Source organism: Rhinoderma darwinii, chromosome 3 (assembly GCF_050947455.1).
Source record: "Rhinoderma darwinii isolate aRhiDar2 chromosome 3, aRhiDar2.hap1, whole genome shotgun sequence".
Classification (NCBI taxonomy): Eukaryota; Metazoa; Chordata; class Amphibia; order Anura; family Rhinodermatidae; genus Rhinoderma; species Rhinoderma darwinii.
The window spans coordinates 209614555-209636783 of NC_134689.1; the positions used below are offsets into that span (position 1 = coordinate 209614555).

The 22229-nt window shown below is 42.2% G+C and overlaps 1 protein-coding gene across 3 annotated transcripts in view; it reads left to right on the forward strand.

Moving 5' to 3' along the window:
• Positions 1 to 22229, forward strand: part of PHTF2 (putative homeodomain transcription factor 2) — a 102069-nt gene that overhangs the window by 59584 nt on the left and 20256 nt on the right. For 2 of the 3 annotated variants that reach the window (XM_075857342.1, XM_075857341.1), the window contains exons 6-9: positions 7961 to 8126; positions 15031 to 15195; positions 17968 to 18184; positions 18670 to 18828. In XM_075857342.1, coding sequence (XP_075713457.1) covers positions 7961 to 8126; positions 15031 to 15195; positions 17968 to 18184; positions 18670 to 18828 — 707 coding nt within the window. The remainder of the gene's footprint in view (positions 1 to 7960; positions 8127 to 15030; positions 15196 to 17967; positions 18185 to 18669; positions 18829 to 22229) is intronic. The other variant, XM_075857343.1, reaches the window with a different exon arrangement.

A 22229-nucleotide genomic window follows, 5' to 3' on the forward strand; every position in this document is an offset into this window, starting at 1 on the left:
CCAGCCTTTATAGAAAATTCAGGTGCTTTTTCTCATTCCAAATTTTCTACATTCGGATGCAATTGACTATAGCTCATTTAAAGTGTATCTAAACGTTTGACAAACTTCTGACCTGTCATAGTGATGTGCCAGAAGTTTGGATTGGTGGGGGTCTAAGCACTGAGACCCCCACCAATCGCTAGAATGAAGCATCTGAATCTCTCGTGTGAGCGCTCAGCCGTTTCGTGTTTGTTCGGCTTTTTCCAGAAAGCCGATGAAGCGGAGTACAGGCTCATAGACTTTCTATTGCGTCCGTACACAGATACATTTATTTCTGGAAAAAGCCGAACAGACACGAAGCGGCTGAGCGCTCACACGAGAGATTCAGCTGCTTCGTTTTACCGATTGGTGGGGGTCTCAGTGCTCGGACCCCCACCAATCCAAACTTCTGACATGTCACTATGACATGTCAGAAGTTTTTTAAACGTTTAGCTACAGTTTAAGTTCTTAGGAATCTCTCTGCGCAGTTTGTCATGGTACCATGCAGCAACAATTCACAGAGCTCTCCCTTGTGGTTCATAGTAAACATATGTCATTGGGTGTACAACCACTTTCCTTTTTTATGTTATGAACAGCTTTTGTGTAGGCAGTTGAAACATTATTGTTTTGTGGGGAAAGAACTGTAACAAGATAGAAATCTGCAGCTCCCAATGGAGAAGCCTTTGTATACAAAAATAATCAAACAATCCTGTAGGGGAACAAAAACCTTATAGGAGCTCCACAATGACGTAACCATCTTTATTAATATATCTGTTAGACTACAATCAAACAATGCTCATAACAGAAAATATTAACAACAAACAAGCATAATACTATAAAAAAACAAAAACAAACCTGTAATTGATTTTTTTTTTTTTTCAAATATATTTTTTTTATTCAAAACCAGAACAGTTACAAGTATGCAATGTGTATCACACATACAATAATATATACACCAAATAACAATGTGTTCCAGCTTCAAAATTATTTTTCATTTTACTTGTCATCATTAAGTTGCAAGGTATGCAGTAAAACAAAACACAACCAACAATTCCCTTCCCTCCCCCCAACTCTCCCCCATCTCGGTGAACATTTTCTTAACTGGCCACCAGCATGCCTAGCGTGCCCTGGATACTCTGTGAACTATACCATGATGTGTGTCGAAATGTGCGCATGAATATCCCTATCTCTGCTATGGGATAATGTTGCTCTATGAATTTACGCCAAGTTTTAAAAAATTGTTCTGTAGACCTTTCTTTGTGTTTTTCTAGGTCCGTCTTATCATACCCCAATAAAGTCTTGAGAGTAATCACGACCTCCGCAATTTCCGGGACCGATGCCTGTAACCAGTGACGCAAGATGCACTTTTTGATAGCCAATAAAGCCATATGCACTCCTTTCCGGGCCACTAGATGTGGTCCCTCCCCCCCTGGATTCAGAGGAATATAGTGAAATAACACTGCCTGTGGGCTTGCGTGCACCTCCTCCCCCCAGGTATCTTTAATAAATTGTAAAGCCCGATCCCAAAACGTGCGAATTTGTGGGCACAACCACATCCCATGAAGTAAATTGGCTTTATGTAAGTCGCATTTTGGACAATTACGCAGATAGTGTGCTGGAGCGTCCCTGTAGGATAAATTAAAGGCGTATGTCGCTCTGTGCATTAGCCTGAAGTGCATCTCACGCCACTGTTCATTCACCATGACCTTCCTCACCCTCTCCCATCCATCTCGTATCTTGCTGGAGATGTCTGGATCCTCCAGCTCCAACTCCCACGTTCTAAAGCAGGAAGTACTAAAGGAATCAAGATGAGCATTCCGAAGTTTACCATATAAACTTGCAAGACTTCTCCCCGCACCACCCTGCGGCACCATCCCATCAAATGCTCCCCGTATCTCTACTCCATCAATATTGCGGACTTTGTTTTTACATAACCCTGTTATTTGAGCATATTGCAAATATTGATTTTCCCTCAAATTGTATTTGCTAGAGACCTCCTGCCACGTAAGCCATCTCCCCTCCTCAACATTCATGAGTTGGCCCAGGACCTTGATCCCTTCATCTTTCCACTGCGAAAACAACTCCCCTGTGGAAACATAGGGTTATCCCACAACGGCCAGAATTTAGAAAGACCATACGGAAGACCAAAAAGCTTCCGCACCGCCTTCCAGGCGCCGATTGTATCTTTCAGCAACAGACTTGCCTTAACGTTATTAGGCAGTTGAGCATATGACATGTGTAGCAGGGCCTGCAGCGGAACCGATCCCGCCAATTCCTGCTCCAGCTGAACATTGGAGTACATATTGGTGTTATGTATCCAATCCCCTATATGTCTGCAGATGGCTGCTAAATTGTAGTATCGTATAAGTGGCAGCTGAATACCTCCATCCACTTTGGGCAGCGCCAATTTTTTATATGCAATCCTAGGTCTCTTCCTTTGCCACAAGAATTGTAAAAATGCTGTCTGTAATTTCTGGTTATCTAGGTGCTTGATCAATATGGGTATGGTCTGCATTGGATATAACAGTCGAGCAAAGCTTATCATTTTTAAAAGAGCAGCCCTCCCAAACAACGACAATGGCAATGACGCCCATCGATTTAGTTCCTTATGGATTTTTTCAAACAAGGGTGAATAATTTAGTTTATAGAGAGAAGAGGGAAATTTGCCTATTTTAATCCCCAGGTATGTAATATACGATCTAGCTATTTCCACCGTGCCCTGCAAGGGTGGTCTTGCCCCTGATTCCTTCAAGTAAAGTAATTGACTCTTTTGCGCATTGACTTTATATCCTGAGAAGGACCCAAAGTATTTTAGCTTCTCCAGCACCCCCCCCAAATGATCCCCAGGCGATTTCATAAATAACAAAAGATCATCAGCAAAACATGTTAGCTTGACCTCCTGGCTGCCAACCTTAATCCCTTCAAAATCTCTGGATGACAAAAGATGTCTCGCTAGCGGTTCCAAAGCCAAGTCGAACAGCAACGGAGACAGGGGGCATCCCTGCCTTGTTCCCTTCTGTAAATGTATCGGTGCTGACAAAAAACCTGCAGTGAACACCCTAGCTAGAGGTTCTGAATATAATGCTTCCAGGTAATTCCTGAACAATCCTTGTATCCCAAATCTATCTAGAACTATCCTCAGCCAATCCCAGTGTACATTATCGAAGGCCTTTTCGGCATCTAACGTTAAAAGTGCTGGCGAATCATGACCCTCCATATTAGAATTCCTCATTGCGTCTTGAACCGCCAAAACCGTGCGTATGTTTTTGACCGCCGACCTCCCCTTGACAAAACCCACCTGGTGTGGCCCGATCAAATTAGGGAGAAACATAGCCAACCTATCTGCCAGTATCTTTGACAATATTTTAACATCCTGATTTATCAAAGAGATTGGTCGATAGGACCCCGGGTTAGCCGGGTCTTTCCCATCCTTGTACAATACTTTAATATAAGCTACATTGCCCGACTTCAAAAATTCCTTATTTAACAGCATACGATTATACACCGGCAATAAAATGGGCGTGACTTCCTCCCTCATAAGTTTGTAAAAATCACTAGAAAATCCGTCTGGCCCTGGCGCTTTGTTATTCGTCAATGATTTAATGGTCGATATTATCTCTTGTTCCGTGATCAATGCGTTTAATGCTTCTCTATCAGAGTCCGAGAGAGATGGTAACGCTACGGAGTCCAGAAACTCCCTCCCCTCATTCCTCTCCGAAATGTCCTGTGCATATAGCGCAGTGTAATAATCTCCCAGTATATCATTGACGACTTTTGGATCTTTCTGTACTTCCCCATTCCCATCTCTCAACCCCCCTATGTGAGTCGGGCGAAATTGTCCTTTCGCCATTTTAGCCAGCAGGGAACCTGATTTGTTCCCATATCTGAAAAAATGCGCAGTTGTTTGCTCTCTCTGGAACCTTTCTTTTTTATCCAGCCACCTTTCAAACTCTGCCTTTGCCGTGAGCCAGTCCCCCCTAAGCGCTAATGTCGAGTTTGCCAAGTACGCTGTGTATTTCATGCGAAGGTTTCTGCTAGACTCGTTATAATGTTTGTTGGTTTTCCGTTTAAGCGAAGCAACATAGGAAATGATCCTCCCCCTCAGCACTGCCTTGGCTGTGTCCCAAAACAAGTGGCTGTTTTCTCTATGAGCTTGATTTTCCTGACTATATTCCCCTAACCAGCCCTTCAAGCAGGATTGAAAGGATTCATCAGTTGCCAGAAATGACGGAAATTTCCACAATATATCCGACCCCCTTTTAAACGTATCTGCCAAGATCAAAGAAACCGGTGAATGGTCTGATATCACCAAGTCCTCTATTCGAGCACTGAGGATCCTAGAGAGGAGCACCGGAGAAGCCATAAAATAGTCAATACGCGACCATGCGGTATGCGCATGAGAAAAATGAGTGAATTCTCTACCTAATGGAAATTGTGTTCTCCATACATCTACCATGCCCGTGGAAGACATTAATGGGGCCAAGACTTTATCATGTGTTCTTTCAACCAACATCCTACCATCCCCCCTTCTCCTGTCCTCTGTTGTACATAAGACCGAATTAAGATCCCCTCCCAGCAGAATCTGAGGTTCTTTATCCGCTAAAAGTTTTCCTTCCAGAAATTTAAAAAAGACCCGATTGTTGTCATTTGGTGCATATATACAGTACAGACTCACTCTCCCCATGGCACCCTCCAAGATCACATGCAAATATCTACCCCCCTCATCCCGCTCAAAAGTAACCACCGAACATTCAATTCTTTTGTGTATGAGAAGTAAGACGCCCGCCTTGCCATTAACTGCTGGAGAACCCATTACCGTGCCCACCCATAATTTACTCATTCTCTGGAAATCACGTTCCAATAAATGGGTTTCCTGTAAAATCGCTATATCCGCTTTCAACTTTTTCAGGTGGCGAAGAACCATCATGCGTTTATGTGGGGACTGCAGTCCCTTCACATTCCATGTAATTACCTTAGGCATCTCACAGTAATGGCAAAGCAAACCTCATTCACCGAGACAGTTCCCCCCCCCCTCCTTCCCCCTCCCTAAACATAAAACAAAATTGAAACCCCAACAACAGATCATTATTACTTTCAGACTTCTCTTTTTTCGCACATTTTGGCGTGGAATCTCTGTGCATTCCACCTCTAGAAACTCTTTGGTATACCATGAACTCCCTGTATACCCTTAAAATATCAACAGCACCTTACACTCCCACCCGACTCCTTGCAATAAAAATTTCCTCAAGCCTCACTTCAGCTGGGCCCTCCCCTGCCATTAACATCAGCAGACCTCAACCCCCGATGCACCGATAGATATAACAATTCTATCTCAAACAATGTGGAACTTTAAAATAACATGAGATTTCTTCCATCTCCGCCTGGACAGATCCCTTCAATCCGGGGAAGAAGAGGTGAGACCCCTCCTGATACTCCTGTTTCTGGAACGTCCCCTGCGAGGCAATCCATCCCTGTGTGTCTGGCTACCACCATTATTGTCTTTAGACAATCTTTCCACAAATTTAGCCGCCTCCCCTGGAGAAGAAAACGATTCCACCCCACCGCCGGGTTCGAAGATCCTGAGAATGGCGGGAAACATCAGAGAGAACCGAATGCGTTTCTGGACCAGTAGAGAGCACACCGTGCTAAAAGCCCGTCGCTTACGTGTAACCTCAGCCGAGTAATCTCCAAACATTAAAATTCTGCTGCCTCGTACTCTCACTTGTGCCGATGACCTTCGGTATGCCTGTAATACATTCGTTTTATCCACATAGTCCAGGTACTTCACAATGACTGGTCGCGGTCGTGCTGGGGCGCCATCTTGGGTCACACTTCGCATCGGTCCCACTCTATGAGCTCTCTCCGCTCTCAGCGGGGCTGGCAATCCCAGCGCCTGAGGCAACTCCACCGCACACAACTTTAACAGCTGTCCTGCTGGTATAGACTCTGGGAGCCCAATAATACGTAAATTGCTCCTCCTTGAGCGATTCTCCAGGTCATCCACTTTATCAACCAGCTGTAGATTGCAAGCTATCACCTTCTTCACCTCCTCCTGTGTTCCCGCTAGCTCATCCTCCAATAAACTGAACCGTTGTTCCAAATCGTTAAGCCTTTCCGCCTGAGCTGAAACATCCGACTGAATTTGGTGCAATAATTTCGACACCGTCGCCTCCAGAGAAGCTGTAATATCTGGGGCTATAAGTTTCGCTACTTCCCTGGCCAAGACTCGACATGAAATGTCCATATTGTGAAACATAGTCTCAGGCTCACCTTCTTCCACTTCTGGCTGCACCAGAGGAGGTTGTGATGCCGAGCGCGAACTCGTACTCCTCGTGTTCCTGGCCGGCTCAGGCGCCATTTTCCCCAGCGGCATCATGTCGTCAGTCTGCAGGGCCTGTGATTTTAATCCTGGGGTCCCGGTTTTCACCAGATATCTCTCCATACGCCGGAGAGAAGCCTGTACGTAGGGTTATCGGCCAGCAGCCTCAGGTCAGGTAACAAAGCCTCGGGACCCCGGTTTTCGAGTCGGGTTAACGGAGCTCTCCTTACTCACGTCTACTCATGTGCGCGCCGGAACCGGAAGTCCCTGTAATTGATTTTTATGCTGACCTGCATGATATTCCTCTCCCGCCGCTGATTGACACATTTCTCCCTAGTGTGTCCAATAAGTGGCGGGGGAGCATAAATATCATGCATAGTCGTTTTTGAGAACATCCATTTTATAAATGACCGCACACTGAAAATCTAACAGATGTGCATTGAAGGGAACCTGTTGAGTTTATAAGCCCCTAAACTGCTACCATGCTGTTGTACTGGATGGTAATATGCTGCATAACGTAGAAAATTGATTTATAAAATAGCAATTTCTGTATGGAAATTACCGTTCAAGAGTCATCCGGATGTTGCCTCTATCATGAGTCATTCAATCCGGCCCATGAAGAAACGTCCCTTCCTGGCTTGATTGATGTCTCACAGGTCACAAGATATGTCCTTACAAGCCAGCTCCTGTGAGACGTCAGTTAAGTCAAAAGGGGCGTGTTTAGGTACCGGACTGCATGACTCTTCAGGATAGCGGCACCAACGTCTCTGTGCTGCATAATACAATCACCGTGAATTATTATTTTTTCCCCCATCACCACTTATCAGCTCTTACATCTGTCCTAAGACACTGATGCAGTAGTAAATTTGGTTCAAAGTGTAAAAAGTACATTTTGTTCCTGGACCCCACGATCTAAAAAACACCTACTATTCATCTAGCATCACTGGTCCCAGAATTATTTTTCATTTTGCCTGAAGGCTTTATCATAATATATGCAAACTATGGAACAATTAGGGGCTAGCATTTTGGGGGGTTCTTTATCTTACTTTCAAACTTATAAATGTGTATTCAGTAAGCCAGTCATCTTCCTACTGCACATCTTGCTTTAAAGGGGTAACGTGGGGACCAAAAATGATCAGCCGTGCACTCACTGCAGTATGTGTGTACACTGCTAATATACATTCTGGACCCCGCCATGCTGATTATGAGATTTTCATAGATTTTTTTTTTTTGTCATATCGCTGCTGGGGGACCGGTAATCTTCTTTGATGATGATACGACTCTTCATCATGTGACCGGCCCTGCTGTGCTCTATGTACAAGCAGTAGTACAGCGAGTACATAATCTATGAAAATCTCAGAATCCGTGCAACTGGGGATCAGAATGTATATTAGCGAGTGTACTCGCATACCGTAGTGAGTGCACTGCTAATTAATTTTGATCCCCACATAACTCCTTTTTAAATTCCGCTAAAAAGGAGTTTAAATTAAAATAAACGATATAAACAAATATTGATGCTCTGTAAATGTAAGATTTTCATCGCTTGTCTTGTGTATTTTTGCCATGCACTTGGATATATTGAAATGCACCAGTTTTACAAATCTCTCTGGATATGTTTTGCAGTTGCCTCAGTTGTATTATTCACCATATCACCTGGGCCTCACTGTGTACCGCTTACTGAAGTTATTGGACCAATATGGTTAATGCTGTTACTTGGAACCGTTCATTGTCAGATCGTATCAACACGGACGGTTAAATCACCTCCAGTCATAGGTGGAAAGAGAAGGAGGTAAAGAAAAAAGCCCTAATACATTCTTAATGTGTTTTTTTTGTTTGTTTTTTATTCTCCACGCATGAACTGTTTTTTATTACTAATGAACTTTAGTGTGGCAACTGTCCTTTTAACCCTTTGGATGATATGTGAATGGAAGCATCTTGCAGTATAGCTCCTTGAAATATAAATACATTTATGACATTACATTTATAATTGGCTAAATCGTCCAAATGTCACTGGCATCATAGGACATTCAAAGGGTTAAATGAGGGTTCTTGTTTTGCCTTTCCCAAATAGAGGTGTGTTTTAATGCATTCACGACCTTGAGACGTAATATGGTGTTTATTATCTCGCACTAGGTCATCCTTTTTATTGTGTACAATGTGGCCGGGTAGGTCTACAGTTCAGAACAGTATGTAAAACTTTTACATAGCTTACCCTATGACAAATCCGTCCATATATTTAAAAAAAATAATAATAATAACCTATAAGTCTTGTATTTATCTCTACAGTTCAAGGTAGGTCTTTATTCCATCTGTAGCTTATAATAATTTCCTTGGCGACATGCTTATACCTACAATAATGTGTTTGGAGAGGACTGGGTGCATATAAACAATACTTAGTTAGAAGATATATATAAAATTTAGTTTGCATGTCCACTCGTTGATCTTTAAATATTAATCTCTAACCCTAATTCTTATTTTTCTGTCAAATTGAATATTGCACGTTTCTGCATCTAGAGTAATGCTAGATAACTAAATCTTGAATGATAAATTTGCGTCCTCTTACCTAAAGGATTATACCGCCTGAAATCTGATCGCTAAAACCTACTTTTTATTAAATTTTTATTAAAAACTGGTCTATACTAGGCAAAATACTATCAAAATTACAGGCTAATCAAGCAAGGACCGACCAGGGTAGAGAAACAGCAGGAACCAAGTTGCTAAAACATTTCCCAATTACCTGCCACAGTGTAACAATGTCCCTAACCTAGGGCAACAGAGCATATAATACTGAACCCTGCCTGGACTAGTTATTGTGAATCTAACATCTCTTCCCTAATGTTAGTAAAACACCTAATATGTTTAAACATCCCTTTTGTTTTGTGTATATTCATTCACAACAGGGGCAGCTAGCACACAGTTTAGTTTATGTAACCAGCCCCCTGTTGTGCAGATCGCAGTTACATTTGCCACAAGTTCGTTCTTGAATTTTCTGATCCGCTAGATCTGCCACAGTCAGCTGTAAGTGCTATTACTGTGAAGTGGAAGCTCCTAGGAGTAACAAACGCTCAGCCATGAAGCAGTAGACCGTGTAACCTCACAGGGCGGGGCTGCCACGTGGTGAAGCGCATGCGTGGAAAAAAAAAATTGCAGTGAATGGTGTAACAGAAGATAGTAGAGTGCCAAACTGCTTTTGGAAGGGACATCAGCATAAGTACTGTATATTGGGAGCTTCATGAAACCAAAGGGCACCATGCACAATTCCAACCATTGGCTGGAGTGGGGTAAAGCACGCCGCTATTGAAGTAGTAAAAGCATGTTTTCTGGAGTGATAAGTGACATTTCACTATCTGACAATCTGGGTTTGGCAGATGCCAAGAGAACCCTACCTATCAGAATGCATAGCGGCTACTGTAAAATTTGGTGGAGGAGGTATAATGGTCTTCGGGCTGTTTTAAAAATGATCCTTCACTGGAAATAAGGAGCCTGACTGGAAAAACTTGAAAACGACAGCATACAAAGACATTTTATATAATTGTAAGCTTCCAACATTGTGGGAACTGTTTGGGGAAGGCCGTTTTCTGTACAAGGACGACTATGGACCTTGCTTTGTGCACTGGGGCACAAAGGCATGGTTGGGTAAGTTTTTGGTATGGAAGAACTTGATTGGCCCGCACAGAGCTCTGACTGCCAGTCCATCGAAAACCTTTGGAAAGCATTGGAACTCCGATTGTGAGACAGATCTTTTTGTGCCTGACCTTACAAATTCTTTTTTTGGCTGAATGGGCAAATATTCCCATAGATACACTTTTAAAATCTTGTGGAAAGCCTTACCAGAAAAGTAGAGGCTGTTATAGCTGCAAAAGGGAGCCCAACTCCATATTCACACCCATAGTTTTGGAATGAGATGTCCAACAAGTCCGTATGGTCAGTTGTCCACATAATTTTGACTAGCTAGATGTAGCGGCTTTATAAAACAATGATATATGTATTCTTTCTCTCACAATAAAGACATATACAAATATATTATAAAAGTTGTAATGTGGAAACCATTTTCGAGTCCATTGATTACAAACGGGGACATATAACTGTATAGACCATTTTAGTTCAATTGCCTGTGTATAGTGGTGTTGTAAAGCAGTTGCAGTCTATACAAATCTGGCCATAGATAAGGAAGAATAGGGTTAATAACTTGATTTATTTACATTATTGGTTGAAATAAAACTTGGCATTCTCTGAACAGACTTTTCTTTCTGTTGCCAAACCATAATATTCCTGCCATAAATGGCATGCTACATAATAAACGTCTAAAAGTGTATGTACTGTGTGGATATAGAAGCATTCAACATGTTCATATCATCCTTGAATGTGGTGTTAGGGACTTGATAATGAGAATGTTTATTATAGATTGTCTCAACATCCTCGGGACAACAATTTGTAGGATTCCATGTGACAATTACTTGTCAGGGATCAGAATTTGACATATAAGGCACAACATGGCATTATGAATCAAACTAATCTGGTTATTTCTTAGTCCCACTTTTGGGGCATAGCGAATCCTGCATTACACCGCTTCAGCATTCATTGCATATTGCAGTCAGAACTTGAGTACCATCAGTTTTTTTTGTGTTCCTGTGCAGTGTAGAAGTGGCCAGAGCTATTAATTGCTAATATTGCTAATTCTATTATTTATATGGTGTGGACCTTTCTTATATCATGTACACCTGCTGTTCAACGCTATGAAATTGTACACATGGTAGAAGCTGGTAAAACCAGCAGTATGTTAATGTGTCATGAAGGGAAGGCAAGGCACCCATTATCTGTCGACACTCCCAATTGCATTATGTAGCTCCGACAGTCACTGGTATGTACCGTTTCTTCTTGTAAACCATGTGATGTCTTGCAATAACATGAAACGGGTTTTGCCCAAGCGAGGATAATCCTGAGTGCCTCAAAGCATACAACACAGATGTATAAAATCTATATGGGCAATAAGGCATCCATGTGAATGAAATAAAGAAATTGCTCTGTTGGATAAAACGTACACTAAATAATTCCAAGAAGTGACTCATCCCTCTAAAATTTTAGTCTTCCCTAAGGCAAATTTTAAGAATAATTAACATGTAATGAAAACTGTCTAGAACCCCATAAAATAAAAACACTCATAGTTATGGAAGCAAAAAATATGTTTTTGCTTTTGGAACTCTACAGTAAATGCCTGGAACCCTTATTCTTCACTGGGAACCTGTCCGAAGGATTTAGGCCCCCAAAACGCCACCAACCTGTCATCCAGGACGGTAATAGATGCCCAATGATGCCCTTGTATAATCTTGTAGATGCAGCATAATGTAAAAAATGTGATTGCAGAGTCACGCTAGCTGGTCCTCCTGCTTGGCAGAGTCACGTTGGCTGGTACCCCTCCTGACTGGATTGATGATCAGGCCAGGATACATCACCGCCACCCAGTTCTGATAGCATCCGCAGTGAAGTGAGTTGTACCTCGGCTATATTTGCACTAGGGTAGTCACGATACCAGAATTTGGACTTCGATACCGATATTTCGTGTAGTATTGCGATACTCTATACCAAAACGATACTTGGCCAACCATAATAATAATAACAAAAAGTTCTTCCATTTTCTGATGTGAGGCACGTGGTGTGATGAATTTTGAACCTCCATTTGTCTCACATTGATAGTTTAACCCCATCATGTTCCATAATGAACAACATCGGGTTAATGTGTGACGTACGTGATGGGGTTAATTACTATTAATGTGAGGCACAGGGAGGTTCAAAATTTATAATACCTCGTGCCTCACATTAATAAGTAAAAGAAAGCCGTTTTTCATTTTAGAACAGCTTAAACATGATCGACGCTATAAATGTGTTATTACGGTCGCGATGATACCGAATATGTGTATTTTATGTATTGAGACTATGTTTATTGTAAAGAAAAAAAAAAGTGGTGTTTTTTTTAAATTTAACGTTACCTATTTTTTTAACTTCAATGTAACGACATATTTCTATATACTGATAGTACACAGGCAGTTGTAAGGACATACCTCAGTATGCCCGAACAGGAAATATGGTCAGACAGCCCTGGGGTCCTTCAATGGACCCTGGGCTGTCTGCCCATATATGGTATGTCCCTCGATCGCGCCACAGGGATTGCCCGTGACGCAATCCAAAGGGCACCCCTCCCCCTCATTTACCCCTTGAATGCAGCGGTCAGCTTTGATCGGGGGAATAATGGCGGAGATGAGTGGTTTCTCTGATCTCTGCCATTAGAGCGCGGCTGTGTAATACAGCCATTGCCACGCTCTTGACAATAAGTAAGTGCGTGCGGTCAGCAAGAGGAGATGTGGCCGGCGCTGCATTAACGAGAGGCAACACTGAAGACAGAACATGGGGGAGTTTTGCAGTGAGCCCGCCATGTTCTGTCTTCAGTGCCAACAATCATTAGTGCAGAGCTGGTCGCATAACATCATGCTGACCGCGTGCGCACTTGTCAGGACTCAGGAGCGGGGCAATGGCTGGATTACACAGCCACAGCCCTGCTCTAACAACATTTATGTATTACTATGATAAGCTGTGCAGCCGCACAGCTTCCTATCAAAATACATGAAATAAGGGTATTGAACCGTTTCAGAGTGCACAGTATCGAAGTTTCGATGCATCGTGCATCCCTAATTTGCACACAGAGCATGCATTGGATGCTGCCGGAGCTGGCTTGTGATGACTTGTTCCGTCCTAGTGGTCGTCAGTCAAGCCAGGAAGGGGTCCAGCCAGCTTGACTCTGCAGAGGAGCGCGCCACCCCATGACTATCATGACTCTTTCCACCTAATTTTCATACAGAAAATGAAAAGTCAGATAGCACTCCAAAATAAAGGTGATCCTTTTATTCCCACATGCGACGTTTCCGGTCATTATGAGCCTTTCTCATGCATTGCAACAGTTGTAATGCTTGAGAGAGTTTCGGACTAAGCTGAAATGTGGGAATAAAAGGATCACCTTTAATTTGGAGCGGTGTCTGACCTTCTATTTTTTGTTCATTGGGGGGCCATAGCGTGCACCCATCTATCTAAATATATGTTTTTTTTTAATCTAATGCTGCTAATATCCATTTAATTTTCATACAGCGCGTGCCTTTTTCAAACTTATTTTTCTACATTATTTTTCATTTACAAGAATATACAAGGGCATCCGTTACTGTCCTGGATATCAGATTGGTGACTGTTTGAGGGCCTAAATTCTCCTAGTAGTAATGCAAACACGAGTATTTTAATGCTTCACTTCTTTATATATAATAAGTGCAAGTATTACAATACATATACAATGATAATAAAATCCATCAGTTTATTACTTGACAAAACATTTATGGTATTTTAGCAAATAGTCCATATGGCGATTTATCAATTGTTCATATTGCTTTCAGCAAGGTTTAGCATGTAGACCTCTAGTTATGTGGAACGAGCATCAGCGCACTTGTGACGTTTCGGGGGACTTCCCCTTTCCTCAAGCATTGCAGCGTTTCACAAATGAAACCTAGTGCTGACAAGAAGCAGAGTTGTTACTCCCATTAGTCACATTGCAGCAGTAGAAATATATATACAGACTTCATCGCTCTACGCCACTAGGATGAACATAGGTTATATCCGTTTTATGTGAGAGAAAAAACTCCCACTTCGCTTCTACCCAAAGTAGATACAATATTAGTCGAACAAGTAAGCAGAATATGTGAGGCCAGTAGTTCTCCTTGACATCACTTCTACTGGTGTTCCGATGTTCCACATGATCACTGAGGGTGCCCTGAGCCTGGGAGATTCCCTGTTAGGCTTCACCTAATAGGTCTAAAATAGCAAAATACTGCCATGCTTCTGTTGTAAAAGCAAGGGGGATTCATTATACTCGCAAGATAATCTTGTTTAAAAACACATCAAGCAGGCGGCACGCCAAGCAATAGCCTGACCCTGGGTTTCGCCCCCAATTTCGGCTTCTTTCATGGCATATCAAAACTCAAATGGTGCAAAACGCAGGGTCGGGCTTTTACTTGGGGTGTCGCGTGCTATTTTGATTGATTTTCTTCTTCAACAAGAGTATCTTGTGAGTATAATAAATCATCCTTGCTTTTGCAACTAAAGCGTGGCAGTATTTGTATGTTGTGTCTTTTTAGGTGAAGCCTAATTGGTAGAATCTCCCAGGCCTGGAACACCGTCACTGTTGATCTATAACATTGGAACCAGTGGGAGTGATGTCAAGGAGAACTACTGGCCTCAGAACACCACCTTGGACTAATATTGCATCTACTTTGGGTAAAAGTGAAAGGTTTTTTTTCCTCATACAAAACGGGCAACCTACGTTCATCCTTGCGGCGTAGAGCGGTGATGTGTATCTATATTTCTAGAGACTTTGGAAAGTTATTGTGGACCCTTTTGACTATCACCTGCTTTGCTTTCCATAGAATCCACTGTGATGTTCTTTTCGCTCTATATTGGAATTTACCACTGAACCATGTACTTGCTTATGGACTTTAATTCAGGTGGTAAGACACTGTTGTGGGTGGCAAGAAAATGATTCATTCTTCTATTAATATACACTATAGTGGTAAATGTAGCCCAGCAAAAACCATTGTTTCATTGCCCCAATGCAAATCAATGATGAAGGCCCTCCGACTTTTTCATCTCTTCTGCTGAAGGAAATTAAGAAAAGCAGCACATTTGGAAGTACATAGGGAAGGCGATGGCTCTAGTACCACTGATAATACACAAGAAGGGACTTTGCACAACTACGGTACAAGCACCTCTCACAGTATTGGCGCAGTCTTCAGAGACATCTGGCATGCTGCTTTCTTTTTATCAGGGTTTGTATTTATTCCAAGCTTTGTTTACTTGTAAAGATGCAGTATCCCTTCTCTGGAAATCACTGGCACCATAATATACATCCTGTGTATATATATATATTACGAGCTGTGCGCTATTATTTAAATGTCTTTCTAAAGCCTGCCATAAACCTACAAATATTCTCCCCAAAATAGGTGGAGAAAACAAATAAACTTGTATTAGAACATTCACTTTGTATACAGCTGCTTTAATATCTATGAATATAAAAAGTGCATTCTATTATATTTGCCAAGATCGTTGGGACAAAATTTCAGTGGTCGTGTAGGCCAAATTTTTACTGTATCTGTTAATGTGACGTCCCTATTTCAGATCTTTGCGGTAATTCTATTATCCTATAATGGTAAAATTAAAAATCACTACTCGCTTATCCACCTGAAACAAATGGACGGATTCAACTGGATCTTTTTGATTTTTAAATGACTTGCAAAAAAAAACATTTTTGATGTTCTAATAAAAAGTAAACTTTTTTAGTGATGGGGTGTTACTGAAGTCTGAACAGAAGACATTAGTCGGATTGTTTATTCATTTGATCTTGAAATTGTACCTGTTTAAAAATTGAAGTGGCTGTGAAACAGAAATGCGTTTAGCATGGCACCTCATACATAGTTTATAGTTGGCAGGTTTAGATCTAATTTCCTTCTGTTTGGAAATGCACAAAAAGTCCGCTGGCCAGGAGAAGGGATATTGTGTGACTCTTACATGTTTTTTCTGTCGGTCTTTGTGCCGCTTGTTTGTGTTTGTCTTGAGTGCTCTAAAAATTCTGATCAAGTTTTGAATACACATTTAAGATTCCACATTGAGAGCTTTGAAGTTAACATTGAGCGGGATTAGATTGCTACTCTTACATGCCATTTACTTTGTGATGACTGCCCATGTGGATTAATGAAGATCCGGTTCATATAATAATTTTCCATATGAGTCTGTTGTAAAGCGCAAGCTAATAGTTATGGTTTCATTTCTGGCCGCACTTTGTTTTTACTTATCTCCGAATACTTTGCTGTGCCAATTCCTGGAATTCGGCTTTGTCCACCTTTTCTACTATAATACTTATAATATCCTACCGTTTTGTGTCACCAGCTGCTATAAGAGCTTACCTGTCTACATGGTTACAGACTACAAACACTGTGTAAAAAAAAAAACTACTTCTTGCTAAGGTATTGAATGTATGTCATCAAGATGTAGGGGAAAGATGAAATAGAATACAAATTATTCTATTTTTGTATATTTCCCTATGGCCTTAAAATTTTCTTTGCACTCTTCATAATGTATGAACTTTATCAGAGTTTTTATGAGCAAAATGTTGTCTTGTGGTGTCTGTAGTTTGTAAGTCTTTGATCTGTGACTATCACCGTAAATAATTAAAGACCTGACGTTGGCGTATTCTCATAACTTGTTGCCGAGCACCTACTGAAGACATCACATACTGTATTTAGCAGGTTCTACTAGGCTAAATTAGGTTTGAGAATTACTTTATTACTTTGAGAAGAACTTCCCAGATGTCTTCTACACTGTAACTGTGTTCATTGCACAGAACTGCCTTATTTAAACAATGCTAGGAAATCTTGTGACAAGACACTTTATTGATCTAACAATATCTTAAAGGATACCTAAATGTTCAACAAACTTCTAACATGTCATCGTGTCATGTCCGAAGTTTTGATTGGTGGGGGTCCGAGCACTGAGACCCCCACCAATCGCTAAAACGAAGCGACAGAAGCGCTCAGCTGCTTAGTTTCTGTTCGGCTTTTTCCGGAAATCGATGTAGCGTTGAACGGACTCAATAGAAAGTCTATGAGTCCATACTCCGATACATCGGCTTTCCGAAAAAGCCAAACCGAAACTAAACGGCTCAGTGCTCACACGACTGCTTCTGCCGCTTTGTTTTAGTGATTGGTGGGGGTCTCCGTGCTCGGACCCCCACTATTCAAAACTTCTGACATGTCACTATCACATGTCAGAAGTTTGAACGTTTAGTTACACTTTAATGATGTATTTATACATTTTACACCTTTTCTTTTTACCTTGAACACCATAGTTAATATGGCCAAAACTATGGCAATCCCACAGTGTAGTCCCAATAAAAGTTGGCACAAATGATCAGGCTGCTAAACTTGGCAATGTTTTAAAGCCCCATGTATTGCACATAAATTAAAACACTAAATATGTATATACAGTTTATATTTTTCAAAATCACTTTCTGTTTTAGGCTGTGTTCACATCTATGTTCCTTTTTTTTCTGTTCTTCTGTTTCGTCATCGTAACAGAAGAACGAAAAAAATGAAAGTGCCGTAGCCATTGCATGACAAACACTAAAGCGTCCGACGGAACAAATTGACTTTAATAGGTTCCTTTCTTGTTTCCGTCAGAATGACCATAGTTTTACAAGATCTAACAGATCCTACGACGCAGATGTGAATTTAGCCTTAGTCTTGCCATTTTAAATATTTTAATCCTTAGTTTCAATTGAATTACGTGATCATTATGTACTACTGGACTATGATTTAATAACCAATGAATGAAAACTGAAGGCCTTTATTGTACTGTGATAGTCACATGTCTTTATTAAATTTATTATTTTCATTACAGCTTTATTTTCATATTTTTCAACCAAACCATCATTCATCTTGTGTCCATGCATAATCTGATACTTCATTTCTAAGCTTGTTTCTCACTGACCTGAATAAAGGATTCCTTATTTTTATGCTTAACTTTTATGAACTTTTTCACTTCAGTTCAAAGAAAGCCAAAAATTCAATCGACAAGTCTACAGAAACTGACAATGGTTACGTGTCATTAGAGGGGAGATTAACAGGTAAAAGCAGCGAGGATGGGGTTCAAGTGCATGAGCCCCAAAGGGAAACCATCCACTCTGAAGAGACCACATGGGTGGCAGCAACAAACAGGACACATCACACTCAAACCAAGACCATGTATAATAAAACCAAAATGGTAATTTTCAAAACCTACTCTCCGTTTATCTTAATCCGTATATTTTGCTAAAAGTCATATAATTTCTTTGTCTGCTGAAGTGTGTCTAAGCCGAAAACTGATGCCCTCCTGGTGGTACAAAAATACGAGTCTTCGCAGGACACCGGCATGTAGAGCGCTTTGTCTTACCAATCAAAATATGTACTTTTGCCTTATTTCCTACTTATGTTGTAGATTATTTTCCACAAATCTATCATCTGTTTTATATTCTAATGGCACATATACTTCGGTCTGACTCATCAGGCGTCCTATGCAAAATTTCACCATAAATTATTTATAAACCCTGGCTTTACAATATTTCCCTAGTCCAATGTATTGCATCGTGCTTTTCTTAAATTATCTGCCCAAAAAAACCAAACCTATTCACTTTTAATATATGTGAAGTATAGAAAACATTGTAATATTTAATGCTTTTCATGTAATTACATACAATTCTTGATATCCAGGATGTGCAGAGGTCCCCTGCTAACGTCTCAGATGAGGTTTCCAGTGAAGATGACCCAAGCACTGGATACACCGCACGCCGTAGTATGGACCGGCCTCATGGTGACAGCATTCTTAGGAACAGAAAGTCTCATCATTACAAAAAGCATTATACAACTGAGGTAGAATATCAATCCTCCACTTACCTCTGTGCTAGAAATCTAGAGAGACTACAGAGCTTATTTCACCTGCACGTTATTCCGCTTTACGTTTTGGTTTATGATGGATTTACAATGGATTTTTATATTCTCTTTATATTATTGATATCTTGTGGGGCTTGTAATGGATGTTCACAGTGGGGTTAAGCCTAAGTGTTTCCAGTTAATTCTCACACACTACAATGTAATGTATCAAAGTTGACACTACAAGAATAATAGTTTGTGCTCAAAAGGTTCCGGTCGAGTAGAATTTTACTGCATTGCAGTTCCTATTCTGCTGGTGATTTTGTAAGTCATATGTGAAAATATTTGGTAGGCAAGTATCATACGAGGTTAGATATCTCCTTTGTTTCATTTACTCAGGTTCATAACTGTCAGTCACCGGAGAGGTATGGCATCATGTTTGCATCTTTTGGCTCTAATTGCTGAATCAAAATAATTTAATGTTTAATTCAAAATGTAATCGGCTGTTAAAATAGAAATTAAAGGGGTTGTCCAGGAATAAATTTTATTTCAATTTTAACTTAGACATATTTAATAACATTTCTAATATAGTGTTTACTTACCTGTGCCAGTGTTACCCTGTTCTGATCTGCGGTCACGTGACCGCACCCAGGGTAAATTTTTTTATTTCCTGTGACGTACAGTGTCGTTTTGCTCAGCCAGCACTTCCGGCTGAGAAAGGCACGGCGCGTCCACTACATTTACAGGCAGTGGGCCGGGCGGATGTTTCACGAGCTCTTCAGAGCTCCGCCTCCTCTGGTCCCGCCACCTGTAGACCTGGTTGACGCGCAGTGACCTTACACAGCAGGAAGTGCAGGCTGAGCAAAGACACGGAGTGTCATCAATCATAGTACACGCCCCCTCCTTCACTCTTGGAGCTCTCGCACTGAAGTGCATGTGAGAAGGAGTGGAATCCCTAATCCCCGGCCACAGCGTTGCCGAAGCTATGGCCGGGGATTCCGCTCCAGGAGAAGTCCCTGCCTTCACTGTCCATATATGGACAGTGAAGTGTGGGTCTTCTGGACCCGTCTCCTACAGGAAGGGGGTGACTATGTACAAGGGGGCTGTGTGGCATTGCCTACAGGGGGGCCGTGTGGCATTGCCTACAGGGGGGCCGTGTGGCATTGCCTACAGGGGGGCCGTGTGGCATTGCCTACAGGGGGGCCGTGTGGCATTGCCTACAGGGGGGCCGTGTGGCATTGCCTACAGGGGGGCCGTGTGGCATTGCCTACAGGGGGGCCGTGTGGCGTTGCCTACAGGAGGGCTGTGTGGCATTGCTTCACTGTAAGACCCTGTTCACACTGAGGTTTTTTTTCTCTGCCTCCCATTGATGTCACTGGGAGGTCAGGAGTAAACGCCCGAAGATATGGCATGACGCTTCTTTTTCCAGCGAGCCGGTTTTACCGCTCGCTTCAAAAAAACTCCTCCACCTTCCATTGAAATCAATGGGAGACATTTTCGGCTTTTTTTTTACGCGGAAACAGTGTCTGAAAACCCGCCAAAAAATGTCCGGAAACGCCTCCTATTGATTTCAATGGGAGGTGGAGGCGTTTCTTTCCTGCGAGCTATAAAACCGGTTCGTGGGAAAAAGAAGCGCCATGCCCCATCTTCGGGTGTTTACATCTCTGACCTCCCATTGATATCAATGAGAGGCAGAGAAAGCGTTTTTCGCTGTGTTTTTGCCTGCAGCGCTTAATGGCCGCGGAGAAAAAATGCTGTGGCAAACGGCGTGCAGGCTGGTCAAAATCTGCCCCAAAATTCAAGACAGAATTTTCTGCCAGCAAAAAAACTCAGTGTGAACGGGGCCTAAGGCATCATTTACACGTGCGTGATATACGCGCGTGCTTTTCACGCGTGTCGTACGCACCTGTATTAGTCTATGGGGGCATGCAGACAGTCCGTGAGTTTTGCGCAGCGTGAGTCCGCTGCTTAAAACTCACGACATGTTCTATATTTCGCCGTTTTCCGCGCATCACGCACCCATTGAAGTCAATGGGTGCGTGAAAACCACGCATGCTGCACGGAAGCACTTTCGTGCGAACTGCGTGATTCGCGCAACAGCTGTCAAACTCTGAATGTAAATAGAAAAGCACCACGTGCTTTTCTGTTTACTTTCATCCAAACGGAGTGTCATAATTATGGCGGCAGCTGTTAAGTGCCTTTTGCGCCCGCAAAACGCACACGCTCGTGTAAATCAGGCCTAATACAGGATCTCTTCGAACAGATCCAGCAGCAAGTGAGGAAAATGTGCTGACTGGATTGTGTGTACCAAGATGTCCTGACATAGGTGGAGTGGCCAGACTTACATGTACCAGGCTGTGAAAGGGGTGGGGAGGGAGGTTGGTGCCTGTACTTAGATCAGGGATAGATGGAGGCACAAAGGATAATGATTATTAGGCCTCATTTACACGAGCGTAATATACGCGCGTGCTTTTCACGCGTGTCGTACGCACCTATATTACTCTATGGGGGCATGCAGACAGTCCGTGAGTTTTGCTCAGCGTGAGTGCGCTGAAAAAAACTCACGACATGTTCTATAAATCTACGTTTTTCGCGCATCACGCACCCATTGAAGTCAATGGGTGCGTGAAAACCACGAAGGTCGCATGGAAGCACTTCCGTGCGAACTGCGTGATTCGCGCAAGAGCTGTCAAACTGAATGTAAACAGAAAAGCACCACGTGCTTTTCTGTTTACAAACATCCGAACGGAGTGTCTTACAGATGACCGAACCGAAGTTTACCGTGTTCGGCCGAACTTGTTTTGACCGAACCCGGCAGGAGACAGTCACTGTGCAGGGTGCTGAAAGAGTTAAACTGGTTCAGCACCCTGGACAGTGACTTCCGATTCCAATATACGTGAACGTGTAAAAAAAAAAAAAAAAAAGTTCTGACTTACCGATAACTCCCAGCTTCTTCCTCCAGTCTGACCTCCCGGGATGACAATTCAGTCCAAGTGACAGCTGCAGCCAATCACAAGCCAAGCACAGGCTGCAGCGGTCACATGGACTGCCGCGTCATCAGGGGAGGTGGGGCCAGATGTCAAGAGAGGCGCGTCACCAAGGACGCGTCACCAAGGCAACGGCCGGGAAGTTCTCGGTAAGTACGAACCTTTTTTTTTTTTTTTTTTTTTTTTTTTTTTTTTAAACAGGTTACTCGATATGGTGATCGGAATGCACTGTCGAGGGTGCTGAAAGAGTTACTGCCGATCAGTTAACTCTTTCAGCACCATGGACAGTGACTGACGTCGGCTAGCCTCATCTCTATGATGGCGGCTGCGCGAAAATCACGCAGCCGCGCATCATACACGGATGACACACGGAGCTGTCAAGTGCCTTTTGCGCACGCAAAACGCTGCGTTTTT